Genomic DNA, 10074 nt, shown 5'->3' on the forward strand with positions numbered 1-10074 from the left:
ATGACTCATGAGGAGGCGGGGGACACTGTGGTCGTCGACGTACGGTGCGGAAACTGCTTTTAGAAGCAGCGGTGGATTGCATTTTCTTGTGGTTTCCATCCAGTTACATTTTTGCTTGTCCTTGTAAACTCTGATGGGAAAAGCATTGCAGTCCTCTACTTCTATGTTCCTCTGCATGTAAATATTTGATTGGTACTCCGTACTCCCTCCGTCTCATATTATATCTTTATAGTCAAACTTATTTAGATTTTGATCGACTTTATAAAATTTTTTTTAAATATCTACAACACTAAAATTAGTTTAATTAAATATAACACATAATAAATTTTGATAATAATGTTGGTTTTGTGTTGGAAATGTTGATTAAACTTTTAAAAAAAATTAACTAGGAATAAAGTCACCTAGAGAAAGTATGGAAGAAAGTTACCTACTAGGCTTGGCTCTGTTCATTTGGGCAGGTTCCCAACTCCTCTTCCTCGTCTTTCGCGTGCACCTTTTTCAAACTGCTAAATGGTGTGTTTTTTTGCAAAAAGTTTCTATACGAAAGTTGCTTAAAAAATCAAATTAATCCATTTTAAAATTTTTTTTAGCAAATACTTAATTAATCACACACTAATGGACTGCTCCATTTTCCGTGCAAGGGAGTTGGGTTCCCAACCGCCTGAAACAAAGGGAGACACATGAGCTCATAGACCACCTTGAACACCAACGGATGGTGGTGATTGTGGCGGCGGCAGAGGTAGTGGGGATGGGTGAGGAGTAGGGGAGCGGGCGCAAGAGGAGGAATGGCCTGGAGGAGGGCGACGAGAAGATAGGTGGAAGGAAGAGGAGAGAAAGGAAGGAGAGAAAAAGATGTTGACATGTGAGGATCCAGATCCTTTAACCAGTAGTGTATCTAGGATGAAAATAGAGAGGGTGCCTTGTTCGAATGAGAATTTCGGACGAGCAATCATCTAGCTTATCAGAATTCAGACAAGCCTCTTAATTAACGTATAATTAGTTAAGTGTTCGCTCTTATAAACTTTAAATTTTGATTTAATTGAATTTTGAAGAAACTTCTCTATAATAAGTTTTTTGAAAAATCACAATGTTTAATGGTTTGACAAAGAAAGTACCTCAAGAACTCTAAATCTGAAAGAACATGGCCTAGAGTTAGTAAACTATACACGCCAATCTTTTTGTCAATCAAAATTCTAACTTGTACCAGAAAGAACACAAAATAAAGAATAAAAATATTACAAGTATATGGTACCTGGTAAATATATATTTGAAAAATGGTGCAATGTTTTTTTCCATTTTTTGTATTTGGTTGCACTTACAATAAAAGAATCAGTTGGATATATATGGCTGAAAGCACTAGGAGGTACTGATTCCATAGCCAGCTACTCCGTTTCTTGTCATGATGGCTCGCTGCTGGATGCAAATATCTGTTAGCACATATGGCCTATGGGGCTATGGCCGGCCGGAGCTGGGGCTGGAGCCCCAACCAGCCCCGACGATGGATCCGCCGCTGCCTTTAACGTAGTGCTCGCTACGTCGGAGGGACGTCTAGCGCAGCTACGTCATCCGTTCCGCATCGAACGAACGCGTGGAGTGTGGCGGCCAAACTGGCTTGCATTCGGGCCAAATCAGCGAAATAGCAAAAATGGGCATCTGTCATTCGCTCCCATTTCCTCAAGGCCATTAGCCGGCGGCCGCTCGTCGTCGTCGATCTCCTCCGGCTCAAGCACTGGTGCAGTGGATCCCGGAGGAAACACCTCCCCTCATTGTCGGCCTCCTCCCCATCAATCGCCTCCTCGTGCCTCTTGAGCAGGGTTAGAAATTCCGGAACGAAATTTCGGGTGTTTCGGTGGGGCCCGATAATAAGTGACCTCCACCCATCCGCCTCCCCTCATTGCATTGCACCCACGCACCGTATCCAGATCGAAAAAAAAATCGCCATCTCGCCGCCTCGCTGGTTCGACGCCAGTCGCCGCCTCAACGTAGCCCACCGCCGGCGCTGCACGCCCCCCTCCCAGCTGTCGCCCCCAGCTGTCACCCGCTCCACAGCACCGCGTGGGTGGCGGTGTGCCTCTCCAGGTGACGGCGGCTACGCTCTAGATTCTAGGACTGATTTTCCGAGGTTCGTTATTATCTATTTCTTCACATCTGTTTGTCTCACTATCTTGTTCTGGTTGCTTCTAGTTCTCTCCATGTACACCTCAGATTCTAGAAGTTGATGGAAGAATGGTTGGGCTTATTAGTTCTAGGACAAGATTGGTAGACTTCCATGTGCATTTTTCGAAAATTTCGCCCACAATTTGAATTCAAATTTTCTAAAAAAAATTTGTCCGAAATTTCCGCAGTATTTCTGAAATTTCGGAAATTTTGGAATTTTGGTGACCTCCAATACAAATAGTAAACCGATAGGTCAAACCCTGCTCTTGAGAGCCCTGCTTCATCTGGGATCTGCCTCGTCCAGGTCTGCCTCGACGACGACGGCTTCCACGGTGGATCACTTCACCACCACCCACAGGGGTCGCGCCGCCACGAGACGAAGGGCGTCCGTTGCTGCCATGACCGCAGCACTGCCACCACCGACGATGACCACCACCACCACAGGCTTTTGGAGGAAGGCAACAGTTGCTTGAGAAGCCTAGTTGCGATTGTAAATTGATGTGAACGCGGCAATTTGATGTCTTTATTATTGATTCCAGACTGATTAATTTGTCCAATTGAGAATGTTCGATTATGCAATTTGAGATCAGTACATACAAACTTGGCATAATATATGCATAGAGACTTGCATACTACTTGCTTTTGCTTGCAAAATGGCAAAAGATAGATGTTTATTCTCCGCCCGCACCTGAGCCAGACAGGACGAGACGACGAGCGGCCGCCGGCCGATGTCCACGAGGAATTAGGAGAGATCCAGATTTTGTTGGCAAATTAAGGAAATTAGATCTTTCTTCTAACGGGCCGAGCGCAAGCCAGTATTGCTGGCTTACTCCACGCGTTCGTCCGATGCAGAATGGACGACGCAGCTGCGCTGGACGTCCCTCTGACGTAGTGAGCGCTATGTCAGACGATCTGGATTCGACATGTGAAGCGCTATGGTTTTTGTTAGTTTTGGTTGACTAGGCTACCAGGTGCGTGTCACATTGGATCGAAACCGCTTCGGATTGACTAGGGGTCATTCGTCCGGTTTAAAAGTTCAGTGTGTAAAATATCTAGTTGTTTTTAGTTAAGAGAGTAAATCAAATGATCGTAATAATCTAAGAGGATAATTCACACATTTTTCTTTAAAAAAGGTTCATATTAATCCCTCACGCATATAAAACGAAGCGACTTATTAGCACATAATTAATTAAGTATTAGTTATTTTTTAAAAAGAAATAGACTAATATGATTTTTTTAAGCAATTGACATATAGATTTTTTTTCTAAAAAAACACTGTTCGGTAGTTTGGGAAGCGTACGTGCGAAAAAGAGATAAAAGAGTTACTCCTATGAGCCATTCAGTACATCGAAGTTATAGCATTCAGTCCTATTTACTCCGTGTGTTAACATTCCAACAAAAAATCAATCCTATATTCAGATTCGTATATAAAAATTGTTGCTTTATTTTAGAACGGATGGAGTAATTTTTTTGAGTGGATGAGAAGAAATATTCGTTCATTTAGCAAATTCAATGGCGATAAATACTTTTATAGAGCTAGAGATAAGAGAAAGATGTGGTTGGATGTCTGAATGACTGGCCCGTGAGCATCAATCACTGGATCCTGTTAGCAATTCTCAAGACGTACAGCTTTGCTGCTGCCGTGGTAAGATCACCCGCTATGGTAAAGTAAGATGCTCTCTATAAAATATGTATATCTCAGCAATACACTAGATTAATGGTAAACCACCTTAATAGTATATCTACATGGGTATCTATAGCTCTCTAATCCATTGCCTCGTTTTTCTCTATAGACTATCTTCAGGTTAATAGATAGCTTTGCTCTCTCTCTCCATTTAATCTCTTCCAAGAGGAAAAATATACTGACATGGATCTGTTGTAGAGAGCCTATAGATAACCATTACGAGTGCCCTAAGAGCAAGTTTAATAGTATAGTCAACTACTAGCTCCTAATCATTTATAGTTAATTTAATAGCTAATTCATACAATAGTTACTACACTATTAATACTTGATCCCACCTGTTATACATACATTGCATCTTGGAGTCTGTGTTGCGGCTAGCTACAAATCTGTAGCCCGCTGCTTTTCTCTCTTTTCTTTATCTCCTTAAAATATGTTTGTAGCATGCTATCGTACCTACTCTTAAGACAACAGAAATGAAACAAGTCCCCAAGTGAGTACATAAAACACATCAATCTCTCTGAGCCTCTGGCTCCCTTCCAGTTATCTTCTCATGCGTGGTTACCACTTTCAGACCATTTTCCTGGTCGATGTCATGAAGCTTTTCAGCTTCCTTGTGGCTTTTCCTGTAAATGCAGTACAGGACCAACTGAAGGATACCCATTGGACAGCCAATGAAGTTTGGTGACTGCACGAAACAAGCAGAAGAAAGAAATGAAAACAGAGTGATTTTACAGCTCGATCGATCCATCTCTGAATAAAAACATATGTACCCGGTATGTACTAACCGCGATGAAGAGATCCTTCCCTAGGAGCCCATATATCATCCATAGAGCACTGGAGAGGAAGGAAAACAATGACAGGTAGAAGGGCATGAATTCCACACTTTTTGTTGTTATGACTTGTTTCTGCAAATGTTAGCTCCATTAGAAAATTTAAGATTACCGCGTAAGAAGAATGAAAACAATTCTTCTTGTACACAGTTCCAACTTCCGAATTTGATATGTTTCATCACTCCTATGGATATGATCTGTACTTATTCCTTGTCAATACAAGTTTTTATCTTGAAGTTAATGCTATTTGGAACTTAATTTTGTCTGTGCAGATTATGACTCTGAAGTAGGGCAGTATATGTGAAAGATACTCACTGCAGCTACCATTGGAGAGCTGTACATCGATATGGAAGCCACCAGGCCAATACTACCCACAAAAACTTTGCGTAAACCGTGCGTATGAAACAGAAAGCTTGAAAAAATTGCTGTCAGCGCAAAGAATGCAAGAACGGGTAGCACCATTCGCAACACAAACTTCTGAAATAAGATCATTAGATAAGCCTGTCAAAACATTGTTTCAAGAGTTCATGTATCATGAATATCTGAAGAATTCCTCTGCAAAGAACTTGCCTTTCTTTCTCTGGGTGCAAACCATGTGTATATGCTGATGAATGCGATCTCAAGCAGTATGCCAAGCCCATTGATGGAAGACACTGTAGAATTCTCCCATCCTGAGCTTACTACAGGAAGCCCATACCATGTGTACAGGAGGCAGTTGAACAGAGCTAAGATGTATGGAACACAAGAGAATTCTTCTACACTGCCCTTCTTGATCACCCTCCTAAATGTTAATCTGTGATTTTCAGAGCACATTGATAAGCAAAGATAGCAAATGAAATAAATTCTGATCATGTATGGTATCTGTGGATGTGATGTACATACATAGGTGCTGCATACAGGAGCATGGAAGCAGCATTTCCTGAAAGTGGGAGACACTAAATTATGCTCTGAAAATAATGAAAATCTGAATTTATTCCAAGAACATTCAGAAGAGAAGTACCTAGAATTCCTACTGCTACACGGATTGTGTTGGAAACCATTCTAGCTGTTCACTGAACGTTTCAACTCGAATGGACTAGTATTTGACAAAATAGTTACTTCTTTGCTCCAAGTGTGGGTCTGTCTATTTATAATGCCTAAAGCATACTTAAAAGTCTGAAATGCAGAATGGGTGGATGAAGCACAGAAGGCCAAAAGCTATGCATATGCTCCATGAAATTCAGTAGGATGGCACAAACAGATTATGCTCCGTTTGGCATCCGGTTGCTTTCAAAAGCATACATTCGCTTCTTTTTTTATTGAAACATTAATCAGAACAAGTAAAGATTGTGGGAACTAAACTCTAAAATTTAGCAAAGAATATCACAACCACCAATAGTGTCATTTCATGAGCCCAACCGTTTGTTGATTAAGACACAACTCATGAAACAAATACTAGGGCAAGACTAAAAGTTTTTTTCTGAAAGGCTATGCCAAAAAGCAGAGACCATTTACTAATGGAATTCATTCGTTCGTTCTATGCTGATTCCACATTGAAAGCCATGTCAACTGAAACCCAGTAACGAGCATGGAATATAGAATTCAGACAAATTAGTGATGCTGAATTAAGCCAACACATTGACGATAGGTCTATTCTGATTCCACATCGAAAGCCATGTCAACTGAAACCCAGTAAGTAGCAAGGAATATGAAATTCATACAAATTAGTGATGCTGAATTAAGCCAACACATTGACGATAGGTCTAATCTGATTCCACATTGAAAGCCACTTCATAAAGGTAAGTCAGCAAATAATACCAGAAATCCCAGGTGGTGCCACGAATGAATTGTTTGTGGTGACAGAATTTGGAATGGTTAGTCACTGGGAGATAAAGCAATCCAGCACTTCGACGCACATTCTGCATTATGAAGATTGTTTAGTCGATAACAAGTAGTGGTGGTGTCAAATCCTATGAACTAAAAGAAAGACCCTGATTCAATTTAGATATATTGTGTGATTAGTCGAAATCGAAGTTGGCAAAGCTAAGCTTGCTGTTATCAACTCATCCAAACCGTGGGCAGAAAATGGTTGTAAATCCTGTTACTCAGGTGGTATGTGTACTGCTGGATCCATGCCAATCTCTGACGAATACTGCAAACGTATGCAGTGTCTTCGTCAGATCTCTTGCTGGGTCAGCATGCAATACAAAAAATGCCTACGCATCAAGCAATTAACAAATAGCCAACTTGGAATTGCTGTTCTAGTTCTTTTTGACGTTGTTCATTGCATCACATTTAATCACTTGATCTAAATGTTGTCCGAATTCCAATTACATCTCTGAATGTTTCGACTAAATTCAGAGACGGATTTGTCATCACGTTCGAATCCTCTTCGGTTTCTTGAGCCGACCATGATATGGTCACTTCGATCACTTCAAATATATGCATCCTAATATTAATCCACGCATCAATCCGACGCCCAAAGTTATAGCAACTTCCCGGCGAGAGCGAGCGAGTTCACCGGAGATCAGTACGCGCGCACGACATCACAATGTCGTCGTGCTGGGCGTCGGTGGCGGCGGCGCTGCGGCGAGCGCCGAGGAGGAGGACGCGGGAGCCGTCGCTGCAGGAGCAGCTGCTGGCGGCGTCGGAGCGCGCCAGCGTGGAGCGGCTGCGGGAGCGCGCGGGGGCGCTGCAGCGGGAGCTGGACGCCGTGGCGGGGGAGACGGAGGAGGCCGAGGCGGCGGCGCGGCGCGCCGAGGCGCGCGCTGCGGGCGCGGGCGCCGCGCTGCGCGCCGCGGCGGGGGAGAGGGAGGCGCGCGAGGCGAAGGTGCGGGCGGTGGACGAGGAGATCGCGGCCATGGACCAGCGCATCAGGGTGCTCCAGGCCATCGTCACCACCATCACGCCCAAGTGATCTCGATCCTAGAATCCGATTCGAATTTGATGACGATGAAGACTGATTCTTTTCTTGTTTGGTTTTTGTAAAATTCGTGCAAAGTTTGCAAAGGTTTGCTGTGATAAAGATTTTGGGGACTACCTATACATTAATTCATTGACAAATTTTCTCTCAAAAATATGTAAAATTTGACATATGTAAGTATAATTGTAAACTTGCATATAACTATAGTATAATTTGTACGTAACTTTCAAAAACATCATGGTAACATGTTATTTTCGTGAAGTGGGGGTCGTGGCCTTGTGGGATCAATTCCCCTCACTTATATGCATGTTGTGATTTTTTAATTCCTCGTTTGCACGAATCGTGAAGCAAATTTAACAGTTCAAAATTAGATGAAAGTAAAATACATGTTAATATATAATTCACTCTGATTATTTAAAAAACATTAGGAGAAAATTTGTCGAAAGATATATAGCAAAAACGTAAATTTTGTAGATTTTTGGGTTCTCTGAATTTTTGTGTGCCAAAATTTCCAAGGAACTAGTGCTGGCCTGCTGGGGTACGGTTTGTGGGCTTGAAAGGCTTATTGATCTTTATTCTGCATCCAAGCCCGGCCCAAATTGTAACTAAAATATATTTTCATAAGGAATAAGTTCATCTGAGGTCCCTTAGCTTTACACCGAATCTAATTTTCGTCCTTAAACCTCAAAACCAGATATAACCGGTCCCTAAACCGTCAACGGTACAAACGAGATCCCTCGGTGGTTTGGTAGGTGGTTTTGGCTGACGTGGCGCTTACGTGGCTGGCTTGACTAGGTCTTCGTTCCATGTGGTATTGACGTGGCGCTTACGTGGCAATTCTACCTCGAAAAAATAATAAAAACCGTTGGCCCACATGTCAGGTTCATGAAAAAATAATTTAAAAATGACAGGGCCCACATGGGCCCCACATGTCAGCCTCACTCCTACCCTCTCACTCCTCTCTTCTTCCCTCTTCCCTCTCCCCTCTCTCTCTCTCCTTCCCGGGAGCGGACGGGCAGGTGGGCGGCGGAGCAGGCGAGCTCGGCGGCGGGAGGAAGACCGACGCCAAAGCCACGAAAATTCGGCAGCTCACGACGGTCTCCACCACGGGAGGCCGCGGCCGGCGGCGGGAGGAAGACCATGACCATGGCCGCGGATGCACAAATCCGGCCGCTCAACCGCGGGAGGCCGTGGCCATGCACACCGTCGTCGTCGCCGGCCGTCACGCCGCTCATCGGCGGGCAGAAGTCCACGCGGTAGTTGGTGCCGGCGGGGCAGGTGAAGGTGCTGGTCTAGTCGTCCTTGGCGTAGCTATAGACGTCGGGGCATAGCCCCTTGAAGAACATGGAGTAGCTCGTCGGCGAGCATGTTAGCACTAATCTTGTTGCATAGGATCCTTAAGTGCTTGTTTAGTTTTTGGATCACATCATGTGTTAGACCTGGTTGCATGCTGGTGCTACCAAATGTGATATGTTCATGTTAGTGGCTTGCAAGGATCGGCAAATTAGCTAGTACTCCCTCCGTTTCACAATGTAAGTCATTCTATTATTTTCTACATTCATATTGATATTAATGAATCTAGACATATATATATATCTATTAGATTCATTAACATTAACATAAATATAAGAAATGTTACTATGGCTTTGTGCTATGCTAGTACTTGCATGTCCTGCATGAGCTAGTGGAGCAAGTCTACCGGTTAGTTAGTTTTGTGCATATAGCAAGTCTTCTTTTGTTCATCCAGCTAGCTACCTTGTCTGCCAACGCCAACAGGGCAGACGTGCTCGAAGCCTCGAACTGGCCCCGGCAGCAGTAGGTGTCGCCGCGCTGAACTTGCCGCACGCACTGGCGCAGCCGCCTGGGACACGGAGCTCGGGGAGGCACGTACCTCGCCGTGATGTCCACGGCGCAGCTCGGCCCACGCCCCTTGCTGCACCCGGCGCCGCCGCCGTTGGTCGTCGTTAACCCGTCGACGAGCGACAGGTCGAGGAAGTCGTCGCCGGCGCCGGGTCAGGAGCCGAGCGTGTAGCCGTGTACTCGGGCAGCGTGGTGGGCGGCTCGCCGGAGGCGGAGCAGGACAGCACGCTGGCGCAGTCGCCCGTGACGCAGCGGCCGCGGCCGCTGCCGTCGAAGGAGCCGCCCATGCGCTCCGCGCCTCCGCCCCCCACCTGTCCGTCCGCTCCCTGGGAAGGAGAGAGAGAGAGAGGGGAGATGGAATAAGAGAGAAGGGAGTAGTGAGGCTGACATATGGGGCCCACGTGGGCCCCATCTTTTTAAAATTATTTTTTTAACTTATATGTGGGCCCATGGTTTTTATTATTTTTCCGGGGTAGAATTGTCACGTAAGCGCCACGTCAGTGCCACATGGGATGAAGATCTAGTCAAACCAGCCACGTAAGCGCCACGTCAGTTAAAACCGCCTTCTAAACCGCTGAGGGACCTAATTTGTACCGGTTTTGACAGTTTAGGGACGTATTGTATCTGGTTTTGGGGTTCAA

The 10074-nt window shown here is 44.6% G+C and overlaps 1 protein-coding gene and 1 pseudogene across 1 annotated transcript; both read right to left on the bottom strand.

Moving 5' to 3' along the window:
• Positions 1-3839: 3839 nt before the first annotated feature.
• Positions 3840-5778, bottom strand: LOC127759978 (bidirectional sugar transporter SWEET3b). Its single transcript, XM_052284187.1, has 6 exons — positions 5672-5778; positions 5554-5590; positions 5242-5464; positions 4987-5148; positions 4627-4746; positions 3840-4526 (listed from the first exon to the last, which is right to left on the bottom strand). Exons 1-6 carry the CDS (start codon positions 5709-5711, stop codon positions 4350-4352), a joined length of 759 nt encoding a protein of 252 aa, XP_052140147.1. The 5' UTR covers positions 5712-5778; the 3' UTR covers positions 3840-4349.
• Positions 5779-6388: 610 nt separating this feature from the next.
• LOC127755685 (alpha-amylase/trypsin inhibitor-like) lies at positions 6389-9720 on the bottom strand (annotated as a pseudogene).
• Between the last annotated feature and the right edge of the window lie 354 nt (positions 9721-10074).

Source organism: Oryza glaberrima, chromosome 1, assembly GCF_000147395.1.
Source record: "Oryza glaberrima chromosome 1, OglaRS2, whole genome shotgun sequence".
NCBI classification, from domain to species: domain Eukaryota; kingdom Viridiplantae; phylum Streptophyta; class Magnoliopsida; order Poales; family Poaceae; genus Oryza; species Oryza glaberrima.